Source organism: Agelaius tricolor, unplaced genomic scaffold (assembly GCF_023055355.1).
Source record: "Agelaius tricolor isolate 1412-34295 unplaced genomic scaffold, bAgeTri1.0.p SCAF_3, whole genome shotgun sequence".
Lineage (NCBI taxonomy): Eukaryota > Metazoa > Chordata > Aves > Passeriformes > Icteridae > Agelaius > Agelaius tricolor.
The window spans coordinates 55953705-55978709 of NW_027269263.1; the positions used below are offsets into that span (position 1 = coordinate 55953705).

Genomic DNA, 25005 nt, shown 5'->3' on the forward strand with positions numbered 1-25005 from the left:
AAGTTTTTACTGCTTCATTTGGGATATGCTTTGTTGGGATAAGAAGCCAATCCCAGTGATGCAGTATCTCAGTGTTGACAGAAAGCAGCTTGGGAGAAAAGGATCTGGGGTCCTGGTGGGCACCAGGCTAAACAAGAGCCAGCAACATGCCCTTGCCACAAGGAAGGTGAATATTATCCTGGGCTGAACTAGGCAAAGTGTTGCCTGCAGCTTGAGAGAGAGATCCTCCCACTTTATTCAGTGCTGGTGAGGCCACGCCTGGAGCACTGTCCAGTTCTGGGTTCCTCGGTACAAGAGAGACATGGATACACTGGAGAGAGTCCAACAAAGGGCTGCAATGATTAAGAGGCAGGAGCACCTCTGCTGTAAGGTAAGGCTGAGTGAGCTGAGACTGTTCAGCCTGGAGAAGAGAAGGCTCAGGGGGATCTAATCAGGTTATACATATACCTGAAAGGAGGGTGCAGAGAGGATAGAGCTGGGCTCTTCTCAGCAGTGCCCACTGACAGAGTCAGAGGCAATGGCCACAAACAGAAACACAGGAGGTTCCCTCCAAACACCAGGAAACACCTTTTCACTCTGAAGTAACTGAGCACTGGCACACGCTGTCCAGAGAGGTTGGAAGCATCCATAAAGAACATCGAGTCCAACTGTGCTCCTCACAGGAATACCTAGAACTAAACCATATAACAGAGCGTCACTGAGATGCTCGTTGAACTCTGACAGGGTTGGTGCTGTGACCATTGCAGTGGGGAGCCTGTTCAGTGACTAACCACCCTCTCAGAGAACTTTTTCCTAGTATCAAATCTGAGCTTCCCCTCACACAGCTTCATTCTGATTTGTCATGTCCTATCAGTGGTCAGCTGAGAGGAGCCTCCGTCCTTGGAGATACTCAAAATCCATCCAGATACAGTCCTGGGTAACCTGGTTTAGGTGGCTGATTGAGCACAGAGGTTGGACCAGATACCTCCAGAGGTTCCTTCTAACTCCAACTGTTCTGCGATTCCATGACTTATGATGTTGTTGACTGACCAACCTACAGGTTCATGCTAAAAAACTCCTCTGCAACAGGATGGATGTATTTAATATCATGTAAAGCACTTCACTGTATTATGTCTGCTGGCCCATTTGACTCAGTCCTCTCATGGCTACTCCTTCGGGGAGTTTGCCCATCGAAGTGTCCAACCAAATTCTTAATCCAACACATTTCACACTACAAGCCACCTTTGTCCACCGCCCTGTGAGGATCCTCACCTCTCAGCGAAGCGCGACGCGGACACGCGCTCACCCCGCTGCGGGGGCCTCGCCCTGAGGGAAGGGGCCACCCTCTGCAGGCGCGGGGATCGCGGCTCCGTGTCGCGCCGGGGGCCGGGCTGCCGGACCCCGCCGGACACCGCTCCGGGGGCAGGGAGGCTCCGGGGGCAGGGGGATCCGGGGGCAGGGGGCTCCGGCCCCCCGGCCCTCACGGCCACCGTCCCAGGCGGGGCGGGGCCGGGCTCGCCCGACGCGTTTCGAACGGGCCAACGGGCGGCGCAGGGGGGGCGGGCGCGCGCAGGCCCCGCCCGGGATTTTAAAGCGCCATTTTGTGGTGGGCGCAGGACATCGATCGCTGCTCACACCCGGCGGGCGCCCGGCGGCGGCCGGAGCCTGCCTTCGGCGCTGCCTCCGCTCTGCCTTCTCGGCGTCTGTCCCGCCATCCCGTCCCGCTGCCTCCATGACCCGCAGTAGGAAGCAGACGGCGCCGGAGAGAGGAGCCGGGAAGATGAACACAGAGGCGGGGAGCGCCGCGGCGGCCGCGGGAGCCCGGGCGGCGACGGCGGCAGGGGCAGCGGCAGCCGGCGGCGAACCGGCGGCCGCCGCCTGGGGGCTGGAGGGGGAGGCAGAGAAAGTTGTGTACTCGCGCTCGCAGGTCTCCTTCGCCGGCACCAAGGCGCTGGGCGACGCCCTCAGGCTCTTCATGCCCAAGTCCACGGAGTTCATGAGCTCCGACTCGGAGCTGTGGAACTTCCTCTGCAGCCTCAAGCACGAGTTCTCCCCGGTCATCCTCCGCAGCAAGGACGTCTACGGATACTCCTCCTGCCGCGCCGTCGTCCCCGACCCGCCGCCGCCCTCGGAGCGGCCCCGCCGCCGCGCCGGCAAGCGGCGCCTCCCGGCCGCCGACGCCAAGCGCCGGGCCGGGGCGGCGGGAGGCAGCGCCAAGCGGCGGCGGAGGCGGCGGCGCCGCAGGAGGGAGCGGGGCAGGCAGCGGCCCGCGGCTTGTGGCCCCCGCGCCCAGGAGGAGGAGGCGGCGGCGGCGGCGGAGGCGCCTGAGCCGCCGGGCCAGCAGGCGGACAGCGATCAGGGCAGCCCGGCGGCGGCCGCCTGGAAGCCGTTCGGCGGCAAGTCGCTGGAGGAGATCTGGAAGGCGGCCACCCCTCGCCTCACCACGTTCTCCACCATCCGTGTGCGGGGCAGCATGTGGAGCCGGCGGAGCCTGGCGGCGGCGCGGCGGCGGGCGCAGCGGATCCTCGGCGTGGACCTGTCCCCCGTGGTGCGGGTGCGCCGCTTTCCCGTGCCACCGTCCTGAGCCCGCGGGGGCTCCGCTCCCCGCGCCTCACCTTGGCCGCGGTGCGGACAAAGAGACCGGTATCAGTCACCTGTTTACATTGCTTTTGTCTGGATCGTGTTCTGCTGCTGCACTTTATGGGCCGCTCGGGCGGCGCCGGACCCCCCGCCGCACGGGGGGCGGCCTGCCGGGCCCCGGCCTCGCCCCGGGCTGGGACCGCCTGACAGTTATCACGTGTGGGGACCAAGTTCCACTTCCACTTTTTTTTCTCTCCCATTGGGCTACCTCACTGGTCCAGAAGTCCACCCAAGAAGTTATTTTCCAAAGGAACTTACTTTCATGCTTGTATAATAAAGCACCATCTGATTCTTGCTATTTTTTTTTCCTTTCCCCCCCTTCCCCTTTTCCGATGGATTATGTATGCTTTGTGGTGTTGCACTAGTATGTGCTCAGGGTATTTTGAATCCCAAGCATTCCCAAGTTTCAGTTTACTCTGATAAAGGATGCGTAAAGAATGGAGGTTCAGGACTTGTGGCTGTTCTTGATGGTGCAAAAACTTTTTAAAATTTAATTTCATGAGTTTAGTGATATATAAAGATGTATCGCGCAGTATAATTGTTACACTTTTGTATCTAAAGTCATTTTTAAAGTTTTCTAGTTGAACTAAGTATTTGTTTCTATGGAGCACCTAAAGATAGAATCATCCTGATATTTTATAACCCTGTTTGCTTTAGGTCAACCTAAGTGAACTTAATAAAAGTCAAAGAACAAATGGTGTTTCAGTTCAATGAAACTGCACAGGGATGGGTTCCTGGTGAAGTACACCACCGCTGAGGTGCTCTGTGTCAGTGAGCTCTGGCTTTGAGAAGAATGTAACTGCTCATCAAAGCAATATATTGGTGTCTGGAGGTGAACTGTGATCCAGCATTGGTACTGACAGCCATAAGTGAGTAGCTTGCATGACACAAATATGTCACTGAAGTGCCTCTCTCTGCAGAAAGAGTAAGACTTGCTATCTGGCCACTCGATAACAAACTAACACTCGTCATATGGTTGTGAGATAGTTAATGATGGATAATGGTGTTTAATATAATTACTTGCACATAATTATTTTTGTAAACCTCTCATGGGTTCCACAGTAGACTGATGAAAAATTCATTATGTGGCTTGATTATTTTGACTGAAAAATAACACGTAGTCATTATATATGATAGGCAGTCTCTCTTTAAGCTGATTTATTAAAGGTTTTTTTAGCTCTTATGCTTTGCAGTTGGTGTGTGAGGAGCAAAGGTGTGTGTGTGTGTGTGTGAGGGAGAAAGTGATTGATTATTCTCTTTCTACATTCATTTTTTTATGCTTGCCGGAGGGTTAAGAAATGCTGGATAATGCACAGCTTATGTTCCAACTATCCTGGCAGATGGGACTAACCAGTTTTCATGGTGGAATGAGCAACCTCACAACTTACTTATAGAATCATTTGGTGATTTAAAATTTCTGATGTCTCTTGACTCCTTGTTGCCTGCCTTCAACAAAGGCAGTAAGACATCTTGACGGTGTAGGGGCTGCTTGTAAAAACTTGCTAGTGTTAACATAAAGTAGCCAGCTTCTTCTAAAAACCTGTATATTTTGTTGGTTTTTCTTACTTAGCGAAACTGCAAACTCCTTATTCTTCCAAACTAATGCTTAATCTATTCTACATCCATTTGGCTTTTGAAATTGTTTACATAACGTTAGACTGTCTGCTGATGGCTGCAGTAGTGCCACGTTGCATTTCAGATGTGAATTAAATGAAAGTTCAAGGGTGCATGTTGTTGTGCTGTTTCTCTGGGTATAATACCTGCTTAACTGTAAAACCAAAACTGGGTTGATTTAAAACCCAGTAAGGCAGGCTGCAGAGTTACCAGGTGCTGAAGCTCCAGGTGTTTCAATTTTGAAATTCTACTGCAGAAACACAAGAGTATCATTACAAGTTCTTAAAGTGTATAGGTGATTTCAGTGCTCCTATTGTCAGGTTGAGGGGTTTTTTAGTATTATTTTCAATTCTGTAGAAAGATGATAAAATTAAGGATCTGGCTTGTGCAGATTCTTAACTCCTAAACAGGCGCAGGACAGGCTAGGTCAGATTTCAAGGGTGAGAGTTGCGGCTGCCAGAGGTATGATATGGGAGACACTGTATTGAATTTGTGCTGCCTTGTTTGGAGGCATATCCTGAAATGCTCTGTGTAAGAACAAAATATAGTGAAGTAACTTACAACTCTGTTGAGTGACTCTTGCTCTGGAGGCTCTGTGAGTAAGACTTGCTGATTTTTCTCTTGGTTGTGCTTGGACTTTGTGGTTTAGAAGTGGGAGCTTTATTGGGGGTATAATTTGTTTTGCTGATACCCTGTTAGCATGGTTGGGTTGAAATTTCAGTGATGTCTGAACTCCTCTGACAGCTTAATTTACAGATTATTAACTGAGCTATTTCAGTCTATGAAGTCAGTTAAGAATGGGAACTCTTTAGTTGGGTTTTCTGGCGATGTAATGAGCTGAAATAGCTCTGCAAAGGTTCTGACTACAGGATGGGTGTGAAAGCCAGCAGGACAACAGGGAAAACAGACCAGCTGATTTCATGATCGTATTCGTGGCAGCTTGTGGCAATCCAGGACAGGATTGTCTGTGGTCCAGTTTCCCCCCATCTTTTTTCTTCTCAAAGGTGCTATTCCCTCCTACCTCTCTGTGTTCATCTGAAGAAACTAAGCAAGTGGAAAACTCTTCAGTTTTAGGTTTGGCTTCTGTTCAACCTTCTTGCTGTAGACCAGATCTGAGGAAGGTTGGGAAGGGGTGTGCAGTTTTGCCACAATATTGAGTTAGATAATTTTAAACATGATAGCAGTAGGGGTTTTTAATGAAAAGGGATGATACTAGTTTTGTATTCTACATATATGTGTGATGTTGGAATTAGCATAATGGATTCGACAAACCTCTGGTCTGACTCCATGTGGCTGTTCCTGCACCCACACTGAGCAGTGTGAGGAGTGTGAGATGCTTGATTTAACTCAGTGGTTTCAACATCCTGTCACATGGGACTAATTCTGAGACTGACAAAATTCAGGCCCATAATAAATCCAGGGTACAGTGCCCATTCTAATTTAGTTAGCACGGATAGTCTCATATTAAACAAGAGTTTTGTTTTAGCCTCCATTGCTGGTTTGCCCCCTTTGTAGAATATAATATGAGCTATTTTTTTTACTAGATCTGAATTCTCAATCAGTCACTCAAAGGTTACTGAACTTCAAAATGTCACAGAGCCAAAAAGAGTTGGACGATGGCTCTGGATGTCAGTTGAGGCGACCATTGGTCTAGCATGTTGCCTGGTGTAGCCTTTACATTCAAGAGGCAGTCCTTTCCTCTGAGTCATTGCACAAATACATTGTTCAGGACTAAGCTAATAGAAGGAGAATGCAGTGCAAGAGTTCTCCCAAACTCTATTGTTACATAAAAGTTTTCACATCAAAAGGATCAAAGTGTACAAGTGGTCCCTGAAACCCTCTGTTGCTGGTCTTTAAACAACAAAAAGTCTTAATATGCCCAAACCCTGTGCATTTGCAGAAGGCAATTCTAGTACTTGGATTTTGCCTTGAAGGGGTAGGAAATGATGTGTGTACCTGTATTTCCTTGCCTATCAGAAGCAAAAGGCAGAGTGAATGTGGTTTGAAGATTTCAGCATTGATCCCAAATAATTGTTCACTTGAGCAAGAAGGGCCCTTTATGCTGTTTAAAATAGTTGACTTATGGTAATGTGTGTTGGCTCAATGCTGTACTTCAAGCCCAAAGTTTGCATGCCTATGAAGCCAGTAATACAGAAAGTGTCTCTATTTCCTTTTGGCCCAATGGACCAACACAAAAATTTTGATTTGTATGTGTGAGTGAAAACCAGTGATTTGGGGTTGAACAGAAGCTTTTGCTTGATTTGAAATGCTCAGGTTTTGCTTGTGTCTATAAACACAGGAAATCTGGAAGCAAAGGACTAGATTGACAAGAGTGAACGGAAATACCTCATGGAAATGAGGCAATTCACAAAGAAAGAAGGTAGATCCTAGGAATCCTAGACTTCAAAAACACAAATTTCAGTGTCCCCTTTATCACACTTGTAAGGGTGAATTTTGAAGTTCTGTGTTATGGAGAACCATGTTATAAGAGTTTGAACCGTTTAACTCTGTACAATAAATACTCTCTAAGTGAGAAAAGATTACTGAATATCACAGTTTTTAGGTAACACCTTGCTTCTTCATCCACTATTTATTTTAGGTGAGTATAACTGCCTTAACCAAAAAGACTGAGGCAAACCCATCCCAGAGTATTCTGTGGTAGGGAATCTGCTCAGGTGGTGATTCCAAATGTTGGAGTACTCCTGATGGTTTATTCCTGAGCTATAATGAGGCATCCCGTTTATGTGGTGGTAGGACTATGTAGGAGCATTTTGGAACACATTCCTAATCAAGGCAAAGCTATTTTTTCATACTGTAAAAATAAAGCACATATATATATGTATCTCATCACTGTTAATACGTAAATATCTTCATAAAATTACAAAAAATTTATTGCCAGTATTTAAAAAAATGTTTTCCAGGGTTGATTCCGAGAATAGAGTCTTATTTATCCATTTTACTGTAAAACTCCTCATGAAACTGCTTAGTAGTAGTACTCAACATTATAGGAGATGGAAGAAGTGGGCCTTCCTTCATGCATTTTTACTCAAACAGGTGTGCAGCCAAACAGAAAGGTCTGTGGTTCCCTGTACTTTCTGCTGGGCTTTAAGAAAGCTTCAATTTTGGTTTTCTTTCAGCCTCCTTGTTTGAGACTATAGAAGATTAGCATTGATAGTGTTATAGTTATGAGATCATAGTGTCAAAGGAGAGCCCAGTCTCTTGAACTGCTCTCATTGTTCTGGGTTTCTTGTGTTTGAGTCTATGTGATCCAAGATGCCTTTTCAAAGTATTTTTGAAAAAGAAGTCTATTTCCATCTCCCCATGAATTCCTAAAAAATCTAAAATCACGATACTATGTTATTATTATTTTTTTTCCTTTCCAGTTGAGTGATTGAAATAACAACCATCCACTTTATACATCCCAGAATTGTTAAAGTTGTTTATAACTGAACTTAGCCCATGTCTCTGTAAGGTAAATGGTGAAAAAAGAACATAAATTTTATTTTCATAATCTGCATGTCAGATTATGTAGGAAGCTGACACAATACATTTCCCGCCTCTAAGGGTATGTGTCTACTCAACTAAAGGGAATTTGTGCACAGTTTAGGACCAGTGATGCAAGTTTTCTTGAAACAGAGCAGAAAGTGTGGGTTAGGGCATGGTCCCCTATCCTATCCTATCCTATCCTATCCTATCCTGTCCTGTCCTGTCCTGTCCTGTCCTGTCAAGTCCTGTCCTATCCTATGCTTGTCCTTTGTTCTTCCCAAGCTCTGGTGCAAGGTTCCAAATAGCAATGATTTCTTAAGTATACCTATATAATTATGTACAGCAAAGGCTAAGTTTTACAGACAGTATATATAATTATGGAAGCTTGTAATTAATAATGGTGTATGTATGTACTCATGCCCCCAAAGCAGTTCTCCTAAAGAGCCTTCTGTTGTAGGTTTTATCTGTCCATACCATTGGAACATATATTCCAAAAATGTGACACCTATATTCTAAAGATGCCCCATATTTTCATAGGTCAACAAAACTGTCCCAAGGCCACAGAAATCCCTCCTGGAATTTACATTGTGTACTTCCTAATGGTTATCCCATCCAGAAACCCCTTTCCAGGAAGGTTTCTATAGACTTCAGCCTCATGGTAAATCCACTAATACTAAAAATTTGTGGTATAATCTCCACTTAGCACTTGTGGTCTTGGGAGGTTGTGAGTGGAATTCAGCTCTTCCAGAAGAATGGGTATCCGATTTTCCTTTTACTTTCATGGTGACAGTTTGAGAGAGGAAGCAACAAGAGGCAGAAAATCTTAAACCCAATCTTTTTTCTTAGGAGAAATACTGAAGTGCAGTTCCTGCTGCTGTTGAGTGGCCTTCAGCAGGAAGGGTCACACAGTGCAGTCACAAAATGCTTTCCAGTTAAGTACTATTCCCAGGAAAAAACACAGAGCACCTTATCCTGTGAACAATAGAAACAATGCAGTGCTGATTCTGAGTGGGCTTTAATGTGGTTGTAAATGTCAGGTGTGGTTTTTCATAGAAATTCTCAGTACTTTGTAGCTTAGGCTGTACTAAAGGAATAGTCAGATTTTCTTTTCATTCCTAGATCTTTCAAGAAACTCAATGCTTAAATCTTTTAAGAGCTGCCCAGCCTATTTTTTCCCCCCAAAGATGTATCAGTTGCTCAGGAAGTTGTGCCTGTAGAACACAAAATAATTCAGGTTGGAAGGGATTTACAGAGGTTAACCTTGTCAAACAACATGCTCCACAAGCAAGCACAGATAAAAGTTGTTTTGAAAAGTGGCCCTTTAAAGGCATCCTAACTATTCATAAAAAGAGAAGGAATAGGGAGAGAATTAATTAGAGACAATATGGGGGCAAATTTTCCTGTATTGAAATGTATCCCGGGGTCCTGAGGGAACTGGCTGATGGCACTGCCAAGCCACTCTGTCATATTTGAAAAGTCATGGCAGTCAGGCCAGTCTTGGAGACTGGTAAAAAGGAAACATCACTCCTCTTTTTAAAAAGGGGAGAAAGGAAGACCCAGGGAAGTGCAGACTGGTGAGTCTTTTCTCTGTGCCTGGGAAGAGCCTGGAGCAGGTCCTCATGGAAGCAATGTTAATGTGACCGTGTGACAGAGGGGTGATCTGAGGTACCACTAAGGGCAAATCATGCCTGACCAGTCTGGTGACTGCTGGGATGGAGTGACTGCAATGGTCAAGGGAAGACCAACCAATGCCATCTGCCTAGAGTTTTGTAATGCTTCCAACACATTCCCACACAACATCCTTATCTCTTTATTGGAGAGATGTGAATTTGAAGGGGTGGACTGGTTGGTGAATAAGGAATTGGCCAGATGGATGCAGCCAGAGAGCTGTGGTCAATGACAGGTTGGATGGGGCTTTGAGCAACCTGATGTAGTGAAAGGTGTCCCTGTCCACTGTCCATGGCAGTGGTATTGGAACTAGATGAGCTTTAAGGTCCATTCCAACCCAAGCAATTCTAGAACTCTATGAAATCCACAGTGAAAAAAAAGATGGTGATAATCTTTGATATTGTAAAATCTGTACATTGTGACCATAATGTCATTTGGAGCTTTATATCCTCTCATCTTGTATGATAAAATTAATGACGCTAAACAGAAACATCCCAATACTTATTTCTGGACAAGTGTAAAGAGGTAGAGGAGAAAGTGGAGAAAATTTTGACTTTTTTTTTTTAATTGTTCCATCTGCTTTACTACTACCTTTGTTTTATGATCCAGCCTTTCACTGCAGCTCCCTGTAATTTGACAGAATTCCTGAGTGCAGTCAGTTGTGCTACAAGAATATACCCTAGGTGCTCTTAAAACATATTAAGTATTTGAATACTGACTAGATACATCAAATGTGCTCATTTATTAGCGATAAATAATGATCTTCTGTGTAACAAATGTGCATAAATTACTTCCATCTGCACATAAATTTCACCTCATTGTCCAGTATCTAATGGAAACCTCTCTATCACACCAGGTGTCAATTCCCTGGTACTTTTGTACCCTTCTGATTTGGCTTGACACTTATATCATTGTCTGTTAACTCATGTCCAGCTTCCTCTTCCATATTTTCACTGTATGTAAAAATCCCTTTCCTATTAAAAAAAAAATTCTAATTTCCAGGATCATCGACTACTTGAAACAATTTGAATGAAACAAAACCTCCTGGAATTTGGAGAGCTGCCTGAAATGATCTTGAAAGAGAAGTTTTGTCTTAGTGAAAAATGTCCCATTAAAAGAAAAGCACAAAGCAGCCTGTTGTTTTTGCATGACTTATTTTGTTGACATTTTTATAAAACCATATTTTATTTTTGCAAACAGTCTTTCATTAAACTAAATGTTTGAAAGCTTCCATTCCAGAAAAGATAATGGAGGTGAAAGCCACTTAGACTTTTTTGTTCATTATTTGAGTAACTTTTTTTTTTTTTAATGCAGAACAATATATCAATGGAGCACTGGAAATAATTTATTTTTGATTATTATCTCCATGGTTTTCTTGCTAGTAGTGTCTAGTGCAGGGCTGTGTAAGTACCTACCTAAAGGGATTGTGAAACGTGAACAGGTCAGCTGGGCAGAAGGGTCCTTTTGTTGGGCACAACTCTGGCACACCTGGTAGGATATTAGGATGCTGTGTCCTCCCTGCTGATGTTTAGCCTTCCCCCCCTCCCATGGCACTCCTTCCCTGAGAGAAGCTGGCCTGAAATGTGGGTCTGCAAGGCTGTTGCCCTCCTACATGGTGTAGGGCTTTTTCATGGGCGTGGAATGTAAAATACCACCACATCAGAGTTGTAGCTCCTGCCTTGCTAAAATGCTACAGAATATCTGGAGTGCCAGACAAGGAAATAATATTTCATGTCAGCAGTATTGCTAATTAATGTGTAAATAATTTTGCTCACTTTTCACCATCACAAGATAGGCTTAAAAAAATCCCAAATATTTAAAAATTATATATATGTACCTGCAACTTATACAAGGCACAAAATATCATGCTTTTCAAGATTTTCTTTGCCTTCAGGAAGAACAGAATCTCATTTTAATTTTGAATAACAAATAAGTTTTCTCAGTCTAGGAACATGGACAGTAAGAAAAACAAAAAATACCATGATCCTGGCAATAAAATCCCAGAGTTGGCAGTCATGGGTCAGACAAGACAAGGCTTGGGAGGGAGCCAGACCCTGCCTGTGAACAGGAGCAGCAGGCTGGAGACAGTTGTCTGGAATCTGTCTGGGCAGCAGGCACCCCAGGAGATGAGAGAGTCATGCAGAGAAGCAGCTTTTGCTGCTGTGGGAGCTGAACATTGGAGCTTGTTTCCACTTAAAGGGGGTTCCTGTTAGAACTGCAACCAGCAAACCCTGCCCATGAAGATGAAAGCTAGGCAGCTCCCCAGAATAGAATTACATGAGAAGAAGGGAGGTGCTGCATGTATAAAAACATCTATATTAGAGGATTCATTGACATGGTTATAGGGTTTGAGAATGGGTGTGAGGTTTGGTAGGGTTTTTTTTTTGTTTGTTTGTTTTGTTTTGTTTTGTTTTGGGGTTTTTTAGTTTTTTTTTTATGAGGAGCAAGGCTATTGGAAAAGGAGAGGACACAGGAACAATGTAGGGAGATACAATTTGCTTTTCTCGATGCACAGTTTTGAGCAATTGAAATTAGGTCAGATCAGAATTCTCCAGACGTTAGAACCTGTAGGGAAGTGCAGATGGCCTTTGGTAACAAAGCAGTCTTCTACTACTCCCATGAAAATTGGGAATGCTTATGAAAATTCATTCTCAATTGTATGGGTTTGCAAAGCCCAAGCACATCCCGTTTCTGGCTCTAGGCTTCTTGTGCACAGAAATTCCATCACACACACCAATGATTATTTTGGGGCTAGTTGGAACATGAATTTGAGGACATGTTACAGAGTTTCAACCATATTTGCCATCCATTTTCTTTTCATCTTGGTAGCTGCAGTTTATACATAAGTCATCTGGGCTGTGCTTACAAAGACCCAAGTTTCAGGACCTCTCATGGTGGACCACTTTAATTCAATCCAGCTGATGTCAGTCTGTCTAGACTATGTAAAGGAAAATTTGGAAGCATGTGATAGCATAATGCAAGTATTTAAGGTTACACCACTCCAGGCAGGTCTGGAGTTCAGTATTCACAAACCAGCATGGGTGATAGAGGGTGCTGGCTGGGCTTGAGCACAAAGTGAGACCCAGAACTGATGAACAGTGCAGGCATAACCAGAGAAAGGGCTGGCTGATCTTGGAGATGAGGACAGCATCTGAGGGTGTGCTAGTTTTGACAGTGTATTGCACCCCCTTACTCACTGGCCTGCTCCTTGTGCCAGTGCAAATAGCAGAGCTGGGCCCAAAGGCAATGACTGCTGTTTGTGCAGTGACTACTTCAGCATGTGGTTACTAATACTGCAACACCCCAAACGTGTCTCCTGCTGTACAAGGGACCTGCTGCATTTTCAGATTGCCTTGCAACTGCCAGACCTCAGTTCTTTGTGACTATTTTGTTCCTTCTTAGTCACCTACGTCATCATCTTTCATGGAAACCCTGACTTCTCCTGTTTTCCCCAGCCTTTGCTGTTCTTCTCTAATTTTTTCCCTTTCCCACTGTTCTCATCTGAGGACATCAGCATCCCAGAAGAGCAGTGGGTTTGCAACTGAGAAATTGATGCAACCCATTAACTGTGCTTCAAGAGGGCTGTCATTGTACCCAGAAGCAACATAACCAATGGCAGTACCAGGAGGCTGCAGGCTGCTGAATGGTGCCTCATTAAACTGGGAAGGTTATGGCCTTGCTCTTGAAGATCCACACAAATTCCTGGGGTTGGCATGGCTCAAGTGTCTCCAATACAGACAGCTCAAATCAATCTTTGGTGGGAGTAAAGCACCCTACCTGAACAGTATGGAGGGGCACATTTCTTCTGGCCCTCCTTTGGGGCTCCTGGCCTTCACTGAGCAGCCATGCAAGGAAATATCAAGGGAGGTGTCTTTGGGCCTCTTCCCCAACCCAGCTGGAATCAGGGGAACAACATTAGTGGACCAACTTCCAGCCCCAGGTGTGTGCTGGTGACCAGCTCTGGTGCTCTACATCTGTGAGTGACAACATCAACACTCCCCTTCCCTTCCCTTCCCTTCCCTTCCCTTCCCTTCCCTTCCCTTCCCTTCCCTTCCCTTCCCTTCCCTTCCCTTCCCTTCCCTTCCCTTCCCTTCCCTTCCCTTCCCTTCCCTTCCCTTCCCTTCCCTTCCCTTCCCTTCCCTTCCCTTCCCTTCCTCTCACAATGGGGAAGAAGGTGATAAATGCAAATTGTCTCACACAGTGACTAAAGGCATGGGCTTTCCTTTTGTCTTTACAAATCCCACAGAGCTGATGCTAGGGCTGTGGCTGTATTCCAGACAGAATATATGTCCCCATAAAACTGTTCTCAACAGCTCTCACTACTATTGAAACCACCAGCATGTTAAAACACCTTGTTACTAGTGGCAACCATTTTCTGCTAGTCTAATTTTTTTTCTTTTGCTTTCAAAGAATAGGAAGGGATAAAATAGCATTTCTTGTTTGCTTGCTTGCCCAGTGTCCTTTACATTCCTGCACAGGTCAGTCTCCCCTTTGCTGGTTTTACAGACCACAACATGGCCAGTGAATTATCCCCTCAGCAGCCTCTGATGCTTTTCAAGACATCTGCCATAATCCGGATTTCCCCATGCCAATACCTGTAAGCACAGCAGAGCTCAGAGCCTGTCCAAATGTGCAATGTGAGCCCCATCTCTCCTGCCTTCTGTTAAGTGGTCTCTCAGCCATCCTCATTTTCCCCCAGTAGAATTATTTTGTCTAGCTCAGAGATAAAAATAGCTTGCTGTTTTCTAGGGACAGATCCTAGAGAGATGTTCTCAAGAGAAAAGCACTGAGCAGCAGAACAAATAACTGAAGAAGTACAATTCTGTGATAAACCAAATACCTTTGAATATACCTAGGTGGTCTGTGGATACAACTATCAGAAACAAAGAGCAACAATTTTTGCTTTTCCATCTTTTTTTGTTGTTGTTGTTTTTCTGCCTCTGTCAGAATAGGCAAGTATTTCCTCACCACTCACACCCCTCTGGGCTTGCATCCATAATGCACTGGGTATAGGGCATCTTGTTAGAAAGTTTGACCCATTTATAGTTCACAGACCAGAAAGACCAAACCCCACCATCTAATGTGATGTGAGAACAGCTGGAAGGCTGTGTTATGAGGAGATTATATGCTCATGTGTGGCTTCCACAGACTTTTTAGTTCTTGCCTCCCATAATATGTCCTACAAGAAAACTGAAGCCCAGTTGCTTAGGTATAATTTCTAATAACCCAGAAGTTTTAAAGGTAGCTGTTGGAATACACTGAGTTTCTGAGCACTGCTGGAGAACCTTAACCAAAGCAGGACTTAAAAACATAGCAGTGACATAATTCCCACTTCAACCTACAAAGTTAGCTAGTGGGAGCTGTGGATATATTCAGTTTAGTTGTCAAAATTTTGCAGTCATACATAAAAGCTTTGATTGCTGGATATCAACTTTTGCTCATCTCAGTCTTGTGCAGAAGGTGCAAAACATTACTGCAAAAATCCTATGAGGACTCAGAGGCAGTCTGGTGAGGTGCTCAGAGGTTTGCCCAGCTCTTTCTCCATTGCCATGTTCCTCTGCTGTCTGCCCACATCCAGAAGTGTGCTGGCTGCAGAATGCTTGAAGGGTTTTCCCTCTGAACTCAACCAAATGTGCTCCCACCCACCCTAGTCTTGACAAGCAAACATGATGCACCTCATGGCATGGATGCACAGCTTTACAGGGTAAATTGCTTCTTAACAGAGCAGGCTTAAATGTTTTGAATCTTTGCTGACCTCACAGCTGAAGTCATGGCATCAAGCTTCAAGATTGGAAGCAAAATTATTCAGTAGATATGGCTCTAAATCCCAAACCCTTAAAAACAAGGGACATTTTTAGTGACTTGGTATCTCTGACTTGGGATCCTTTCTTCTTAGCTGGAGGCACCAGTTCAGTCATTGCTCTGCTTTCCTTGTGCAGAGCAAGCCCTCAGAATCTGCATTAAGGTTGGACTATTGGCTTGTCAGTCAGCACCCGTCTGCTCCACAGATGGTGATGTGGTGGTGGCCCCTCCAAAACCCCTCCTGGTTTAAAATGCCAATTCCAGTCCCCTTTGGGTTCACCTTAAATCTATTCCCTTGCATATTACCCAAAACCAACATGTTTATACTGTGGTGACAAAGCATTCCCAGAAAAACAGCTTTCCTCCTATCCCAGACTTCTTTCCAGGCTGTTACATAGTTTGGGATTTTACTAACAGCTGTTGGGATATATATTTTCCTCTAATCTGCTCTGCATCTGGACAATGGTGGTAGGATGCATAATGCAATACACACAGTACGCCCCACATCCTATTCCTTTTTTTCTAAAACCTTGTCCAGTACCATACACAAATCTTGGTGGTTTTAATTTCATTCTGTGCAACTGCAGTTTTGGTGAGCTATCTTTCCAAAGGTTCTGAAAGAAAAAATCAAATGTAGCCTGTGGGTCTGTTTCCACAAGATTTGACACTTGTGTCCCTATGTCTCTTGAGTTTTTCAGTTGCCAGACTCCTTTCAGCTGAAGCAGCACTGGTATTTGTTCAGGAGGTTTTCAGGGTGTTGCCACACTCCCAAAGACTGTTCTTCAGAAGATGTATCACTGAATGATTCATTGCTCTTGCTTCCTCCTTGGTTGTCAGTCTGTAGTTACCCAGTTTCTTGCATGCTTATGTTGTGCTGTATGTGCCTTTTCCTTTTCCACACTTGCAATGAATTTAGGGGCTCTCAGTGAGATTTGCTGCCTTCTGTGTGCCCACAAATGACAGTGTGACACCCAGGAGTGGCAGTGGCTCAGGAAAGAGGCTTGAGATGTTCAGCTGATTGTGTGCTCATTGTATCTCTGTGCTAAACATGGGCAAGCCATTGTGGTCACTGCACTGCACTCTGAGGTTTGAGGGTGCGGCAGGGAGGGGGTGAGGAAGGGCTCATGGCTACAGGAGAACTTCCCCATAATTTTTCACCCAAAGACTTGACTACACTCCTCAGACAGTTTAAACAAAATAGAGACGTGATGGTTTTATGCAATGGTGGTGTCAAAGAACACAATTCTTTTCTGTTTTGATTCCCAGTCCTTGTCCATCTCTGCAGTCTGATCCCCACTGCTGCTGCTGCACATCATCTCCCTCTGTTCAAGGCCAAATTCCTCAGTATTAGAGATAAGGTGTCCTTGGTCGCTGGCCCTTGCCTGTGCAATGCCTTACTGGGAAGTCATTACTAAATATGACAAAGACAAGTCTGCCCTTCAAGAGTATGGTTTTAGATGCAATAACTTGGAACAAGGGAAAAAAAATCCATGGGAAAACAATCACAAGAGTACAGTATGTGCCAGTGCTCGGGGTGGTGAAAGGCTGGCTCCAGCGATGATAATCCTATGAGACAGTACTGTATTTGGCACTCAGACAGTGGTGTGATCTGCATTTCAGGAATCCCTTAGCCAGATGAGGAAAGGGTTTCCAATGTAAAAGAAAAAAATCACAGAAACTGGGAGTGAAAACTCACCTTGTTTAATTTATGGCATGTCCATGTTTATATCCTCCATAAATCTTGGAGAGGAAGGGACCAGCCATTGCTCTCCCACTCACCTCTAATTGGTAGTGTTCTTTCTCTGCAGACTTAAGTTCCAAAGAAATAGGATTTATCTTCAGAATTTATGTTTGGTTTTGCTTGTGAGAGAATTCTTCTGTTTTCTTAACTTCAAAGAAAATGAATCATTGCGCAGTGGGAGGCTTGGACACAAAGTTGAACAAGAATGAATTTCTTGATTTATAAACTAGAGAGTACATACCCCAACACCTTTTGGTAAATTTTTTTTTATCAAGATTTTCAGTCTGCTATAGTTGAAACACTAATAGTCCACATTGCCTAGAAGTATTTTAGAAGCTTGTCAAGATTTTATTTTTCAAGTACACAATCATCTAAAATCTAACCATGTATATTCTTCCATTTGCTATTTTGATATTTTCAGCTTTTAATTATAAAATATTACAATCTGGATAAAAGCCCTCTCTGAAAAATTTTTAAGTTGAAAAAGTAGCAATTTTTCACATAATGAAAGCCTAAAAAACTTAAGTATATACTTCACATACCAGCACACAAACAAAACACATTGTAGAACCCTTGTAATGTGGGAAATGTTTTGACTCAAATAGTTGGTGATGAATAGCTGTAGAGATGTATGTGTGTGTGTATAAAGACAGATTTGATTTGTGGTGACTGTAGCACCTCTTTAATCAAATATCTTAATCACAAGTCATGGTGTACCTAGTCTCTGAAAATAACATACTGTTTTAAGAAATTAGTGCTACAAATGGGCAAAAAAAAAATCAGGTTTTGGATTTTTTTATACATTTAACTAGATGTTAGACTTTGCAATCTTCACTCTTTTTTCTCTATTAGAAGGTAAATAGTGAATTAATATCGCATTTTCTCATAGAATCAGAAAAACACTGATTATACAGAAAAATGAGATGGTGAAATTCCTGAAGTTTGCAGGGAATCCAGAAGGCAGACACAGGACTTGTAAACATGCTGAACTGACTTCAAAAGCCAATAGGTTTCAATTTGTGTGCCCACTGAAATCCGAGTATAACCTTGCTATGGCAACAGCCTTGCTGAGGAGAATTAACATAGAGATAGACTTGGTATTACTTTATGTCTTGTTTCAGACTGCTCAAATAACAATAGCAATAGAATGGAAGTACCCTTTGTGCCAAGAACAATAAAAGGGATGCACTCAGTCTGAGTATTCTTGGCAACAAATACTTCAAACAAATTTGGCTCTAAAATGAAGCATTTTCAGTATTTTATCCTTTCACTGGATGTGCAAAGGATAAGACTTCTTGGAGCAAGTCCCTATCAGTTGTTTCCTCTAACTGGAGAAGAGTGCATTTCTTGGAAATAGGGCCTGCATTTCATTCCAGGAGAAATTCTTACTCATTTTAGTAAAAATAGAGGGTTATTTTTTCATTGTTAGCTCAGCACAGAAACTCAAAACTCAAATTGTGTTATACTGACAAACTCCAAATTGTGGCAAGGAACTGGTGAGAGAGGGAAGACTTTCCTTGAAGTCTCACAAGGAACTCTGGTTATCCAAGGAAATCATGGTGTCCAGCATTTTCAGTGAACCACATAACAACTTCAGTGAGCAGGTCTGTGTGGATGATTGTCATGTTGCTACTTCTAATAATACCACCTTGCACTTCAAAATATTTTTTTCACATTGTAGAACTCTATCATTATATGAGACTCAATTTTCATTAAAAGACAGAGGGGGGAAAATGCATGCCTAACACTTAGATCCATGGAGCATGTGAATTCCAACCTCTAAAAGGACAATTCCAGTTTTTATATATTTTAAATCAAACACAAGATTTTCAGGATCTGATTTTTTGAAGGTTTTTTTTGGTTTTTTTTTCCCACATGGTGTATTGTGCTTATCCTGCATAAGCAAATTCTAGATTCTAGAGACAAGATTCTAAGCAAATTCTGCTTGTAGAGACAAGAGCTAGATTTGAGCACATCTTGCAAGAATTTCATTGTCTTCAGGTTCTAACTGTTATCTTAACTACAGCACAGCAGTGGTCTCTGGGCAAGAAGGAGGACAATTTTGGTTCTGCTCTGCACAGAACTCTGTTCTTCTCCTACTGAAAACCCCTCTGAATTCAGTGGAAGGAGGGATGAAACAGCGAGTGATAACAAAGACAGCATTGTTCAGCATTGCAGGGGTCTGGGATGCTGGTGATGCCTTTCTTCTTTGTGCTCATTTCCTCTGGCTCATTAGGGCTGTGGCTTTTGGTTTTACAGCTCCAGTGTGGATTTTGCTGTTGGGTGTCAGCAATGTCCTGTGGCTCTGGTGCTTACTGTGCCACAAGGCAGGTGTTCCAGCAGTACTTTCAAATGCAAGATCCATTGTAGGGGAGTGGGATGTCTCCTCCTAATTTAAATGCACAAAATCTAAGACTGGTTTGCATTTCACATGAGATTAGATTTGCATGATTTTTTGATTATTTCAGCTTTTTTTTTTTTTTTCCCCAGCAATACAGCATAACTTAAACCCCAAGAGGCTGCCTTAAGCACCTGTGTAGCTCTTGTTTTTCTTGGTGTGTTGATCAGCAGTGTGTTTCCTTCACACAGGATGTCAGCAGGCTTCATTTTCTATGCTGAAGTGGTAGTAAAATAGCATAAAGAGAGGCTGGGAAATTGAGAATTATGGGAGTTATCAAGACCTCAGTTCTCCTCCAGGGACCCTTGTAAGAGGTCTCTGGAGGAGCAATGATACATGGCTCCAGTTGAGATAAAGGCACTGGCACCCTGCTTAAGTGGGTGTGGGGCACAGGAGTACTCAGGCAGCTCTTGGGGAGGAGGGGATAATCAGTGTCTTGAGGATAGTGGGTACTTCTGTAAGCACATGAATAAGCTTTCAAAATGCATATTTTAAAATTCTGATACCTAATGATTCTGTTTTTGCATGCTAAACTATTAAGATTAATTACCATCTATTTTCATTCTTTATAATTACTGTAAAGGTTAGAGAGATATATTTGTTCCAAATTAGATTTTATTCTCATACTCAAGTAAGTGTTTAGATTAATTCTACCTGAAGTGGATTAACTATTTTGGTTTTACAAAGCAATCTGGGCAAATTTCCCAACTGGGCATTTTAAAAGAAGGAAGCTGAAACATCAAATGTGCTCATCATCCCTTGATGAAGAGACTTTTTCCCTGCAGGGAAACCTGCATTTAGTATTGTTCATTCCACATTTCAGAAGCTACTCAGCTATAAATTGCAGACATAGTTAAAATACATTTTTAATTACTGCTAGTAGTATTTCCAAGGCTCTCAGAGGTGGCAGCTAGCTTCTTGAAACATTGCTGTATCTGGGTGTATCTGCTACTAATAGAAGAAAAAAAAAATCTCTCTGCTTTGGTATTTCCAGGTTAGAAATTAATTTATATATATAATAAATAATAACAGTTTCTCCTGTTCTCTTCACAAGATGAGAGGCAGCTAAGGAGGTTTTGTCCCCAGCTTTGCCCAGAGCCCTTGGGGAGCCTGGGCTGTGGATTGTGCCAACTCACTTTCCATGAAGGGTCTGGGTTCTGTGGCTGCACAAGACCAGTTCTTCCTTTGCACCTCAGCCTGTGGTCCCCAAGGATGCAGGACAAGGCCAGAGCACCTCCACAGTTTGGGAAGGAGCTCTCCCTGAAGCAGTGGAGGTACTGCTGCCCATGCCCTGCCTCCTGTGCAGCATGGCTGACTCTGCTATCCAAGGTTAAAAACAACCATGCTCTCCTTTAAGGCTGCTGGTGTTACAGAGCCTGTGTATGGTATCCTTCTTTGGGAGAGCTGCAGGAAGCAGTGTGAAACCCATGTTTATAAAAGGATGTGAGACATAAACTAACACTCGCTCTCTGATATCTGAAGATTTATCTTCCAGCTGAATTCCTAAAGAGAAAACTACAAAAAATCAACCTCAGCGTTAATTAAGAACCCATAAACTGCATTTATCTGAATTTACATATGGAAGAGAAGGTGATATGATAAAAGAGAGATTTAGTTATACATGCCACTCTGAAAATATAAACACAGTTTTCCCTGTGTTGATACTAGACTGTCTACAAATGCATTGTAATACCAAAAAGGGATCCTTGGACCCCTGAGCACAGCTCTGTGCCAGGGCTGAGCGCTTTGGCAGGCGGCTGCAGCGCACAGAGCAATGGGAACTGCTCTGCACACAAGGACAGCAGCCATGAGCATGAAATTAAAGGCAAATCCAGGGCAGGATTTTGACTGGGGAGAGCTGTGGTCAAAGATGGGAGATGAGCAGTTGGGGAGGAAGAGGTACAATTATTCTGAACGAGAAGGAAACACTGCCTGAGCAGCAAGGATGAGTAAACAGGATAATTACCAGGAATTTACAGAAGTATTACTGCAATCATGGAATGGCCTTTGTCTGAACACAGAGAAGGCAGTGGAGGAGCCAGAAATAAAATCCTGGTTAAAAGCAGCACTGACAAATATTTTAGAGAAATTTTAACAGGCATGAAGAAAAATGGAAGGAGAAAAATATTAATTAATTTTTGAGATATCAATGGACCTTGCAGGAGAAGAGAGCAAGGAAAATATATGGATCTGACTGGTCACTCACAGTTGTTGGTGCAAATGTAATCATTTTAACTGGAGAAAAGAATGTAAATAAGCAGATATAAAAGGGAAGTAGCGTAGCACCTCCACCAAAGATAAGAAGAAGACAAAGGAAAAAACAGGAAGAAAATCTCACCGAGCAAAGGATACACTTGGCTGTTGAAGATGAGGGAGAAGTAGAGAAAAATAAAAAAGCAATTCTTGCTGTTAAGAAAGAGGTGGAGGCTTTATGCCCAATGGAGAGAGAAGCTGGTAAGAGGAAGAAAAGGAAATCAAAATACTGGAAGCAGAAGCCTTGAGTTTTGAGAAGCCTGGAGATGAGGGGGAGGAGGGAGAGCAAGCAGCACGCAGAAAAGGAGGTGGAGCTGGGCAGGCTGCTAAAGCCTCCTGGGCTCGCAGGGAGAAGGAAAGAAACCCAGGAAAAATGGTTAGTAGAAGCTGAGAGGAAGCACAAGGCAGGTGTGGGGACATGAGCTACAGAATTACGACTGGAGCAGTGGATTACAGTGGGAACAAAGAAGGAAAGAGGTTTGGGAATGCATCCTCATACAACAAAGCCTCTTCCCATTATGTCTGAACATGTTTCTGTCAATTTCATTAAATTAAGCAGTTGATCTCATTATCCAGGTGGTGGGTGGGTGCTGATGCATAGCTCTCAGGAACATATAGAGCCTATAGGAAAAATTGATTTATGGGTCACTGGCCAAAATTTTAAAAAATCCCTAAAAAACCTATGCAATGTAGTCCCAAACAAAGCTTATCTTTTCCCATTACCTTTTTTTAATTTTATTTTTTTTCCCTTTTGGTGGTGAACAAATAAGAGCAGAAACAAAATTCTCTGCATCTGATGTGAAGAAAAATATTGAATTTCAGGTCTTCATAAGGAATGCCCATGGAACAAAGTGGCAAATTTTTTCTGCTGCAGCTAGTGCAGGAGCTGCAGCTTCACTGTATCCCATGGGAGAGCAGAGACCAGACTCCAAGGAGCTGTATTTCTCTCCTGCCGACAGGAATTTGACTCCACCTCTCTCTGGTGACTCCCTAAGGGCTGGGCTGATGACTCCTCTGCCTGTCACTCTTTGTACAAGGCACAAAGTGTCACCAGCTGCTACTGGTGTGGGTCACCTCCCTGGGCTGTTCTCCTCTCTGGAGGGACATGGCAGGTTCTCACCCACTGGCTGCCCAGGGCAGGTTGTGGTTGTTAATTAAATTCCTCCATCTTTCACAAGCAGACACTGCAGGGTGCTGTTGTGGGGGTTATCTGCCCTCCCTGCTGGTGGACAAAGGTGGTCCACAGCAGAGTTGCTGGGGCATAAAGAGAGAAGGTGAATGGCTTTGTGGCCTGAGACTGGAGTAAAGTTTGAAGACCAGGGCAACACATGGTATTTCTTTTAGATGAGTTGATCTTTTTTAAGGAAGCATAATTATTTGGGATGATCAAACATGAGCAGCCACCATGAGAGAGGCACAGGAGAGGCACAGCTTTCACACTGAGTCCAGTGGATGCTGGAGGGTGACTGGAGTGTGCAGTTAGCAATGTTTGGAGGAGATGGAACTGCCTAAGGGAGCACTTGGTTGGTGGGGACTGGTGTCTCCCTCTGAGAAACTCTTACCAGCAAGGACTGGTTCATTTGTTCTAAAGCACAAGTCTGATGAGAAGTGGCTCAGGGAGCTGGGGGTGTTCAGCCTGGAGAAAAGAAGGCTCAGGGCAGACATTATCACTCTCTACAACTACCAGAAAGGAAGTGGTAGCAAGGTAGGTGTTGGTCTCTTCTTCCAAGTAACAAGAGACAAGATTGAGAGGATATTGCCTCAAGTTGTGCTGAGAGGTTTAGATTGGATATTAGGAAAAGTTTCTTCACCAAAAGGGCTGTCAAGCTCTGGCTGCCCAGAAAAGTGGTTGATTCACCATTGCTGGAGCTATTTAAAAGACACGTAGATATGGCACAGACATGGGTTGGTTGTGGACTTAGCGATTGGACTCAATGATCTGAGAGATCTTTTCCAGCCTAAACATTTCTATTAGTTGCAACCGTGGTCACAGGGGTTTTCAGGTGAAGGAAGAGACGAGAATGTTGACTCCATGATCAGAAGGCTTGATTTATTATTTTATGATATATATATATATATATATATATTACATTAAAACTCTACTAAAAAGAAAAAGAAGGACAGGGTTTTCTCAGAAGCTAGCTAAGCTAAGAATAGAAAAGAATGATAACAAAGGCAGCTCTCTCAGACTCTGTCCGAGATAGCTTGGTCCTTGATTGGCCATTAATTATACACATCCAAGATGGGCCAATCACAGGTGGACCTGTTGCATTCCACAGCAGCAGATAACCATTGTTTACATTCTGTCTCTGAGGCTCTTAGCTTCTCAGAAGGAAAAATCCTAAAGAAAGGATTTTTAGTGAAAATATGTCTGCGACAATTAGTTTATGATTTGCTGAGCTCATGGTGCTTTTGGGGCAACAAACATACATGCTTGAGTATAAATGTAGTCCTCAGAAAAGAAGAAATTAAGGGAGATTCTTAATTGTGCTCTGTGCCATGCCTTCTGAGACTTTGAAAGCCCTTGCACAGGCAGTCTGTTCAGCAAGGAAACAGAATTCATTCCTCTCCATGGCTGTTGGCTCCCAGCAGCACAGAGGTGCTGGGCTCCAATCCCCACAGAGCACACTAGCAGCCCTGCTTGCTGAGGAGTCCCTCTGGCCAGTACCAGAGGTCTTGCACCATCGTTCCAAGACCCAGCCATGTTCCCCAACACAGCTATTGCTCTTCAAGCATGGTGCATTCCATGGGTTGCTTTGGGCAGGAGTCTGTAGACCTGCCAAGCACCTCACCATGTGTGAAGCCTTGGTTTTTGCTGTTCCTCTCTGGCCTGGGTAAAGTGCATGTGCCCAGTGCCAAAGTTTTCCCACCATTTGCTGAGTCAACTGCAGGCTCCCCTTATCCCAGCTGCAAACTCCATATCCAGAGAGACTGGAGAGGAAGGAGCTCTTGGCCAGTGATTGCATTTGTTGGTATGAAGGTCTGAGCTCCCTGGCTCCCAGCACCACCTCAGATCAGCGGAGCTCAGGGTCCCCTCTCCTGCTGCCCCGGCTGACGCTGAGCCTGCCCGCAGTGGGACTCAGCTGGCACTGGCTTAAAGCAGGGTGTGCTCTTGCTGCTGAAGAGAGGTCTGTTTAATACTTGTCTGCACTCAATGTGTAAATATTATGAGGAATCTGAAAAAAAATCTCCTGAAAGCCACTTTACACAGATGTTACCATGAATAGATTATTGTCCATTTATGGCTGACGGAGAGACTTTGTAATTTACAGTTGATTTTATATCTCTATGATTTCTGTGGCACTGGGAGTAGTCAGCAAAAATCTATTAATAACGAAGAGGACAGAGTTAGGATCTCTGTAATAGGAGAAGAAGGATGGTGGAAGGGTGATTTATGATTACTCAAAGAAAACAGTTTTATCTG

At 43.9% G+C, this 25005-nt stretch overlaps 1 protein-coding gene across 1 annotated transcript; it reads left to right on the plus strand.

The window, feature by feature from the left end:
- Positions 1 to 1560: 1560 nt before the first annotated feature.
- Positions 1561 to 4346, plus strand: CCDC71L (coiled-coil domain containing 71 like). Its single transcript, XM_071423923.1, has one exon. The coding sequence runs from the start codon at positions 1712 to 1714 to the stop codon at positions 2561 to 2563; it is 852 nt and encodes a 283-aa protein (XP_071280024.1). The 5' UTR covers positions 1561 to 1711; the 3' UTR covers positions 2564 to 4346.
- The last annotated feature ends 20659 nt before the right edge of the window (positions 4347 to 25005 follow it).

Excerpts from the sequence above, each read along its gene's own strand:
- CCDC71L (XM_071423923.1), top strand. The coding sequence starts at position 1,712 with ATGACCCGCAGTAGGAAGCAGACGGCGCCGGAGAGAGGAGCCGGGAAG.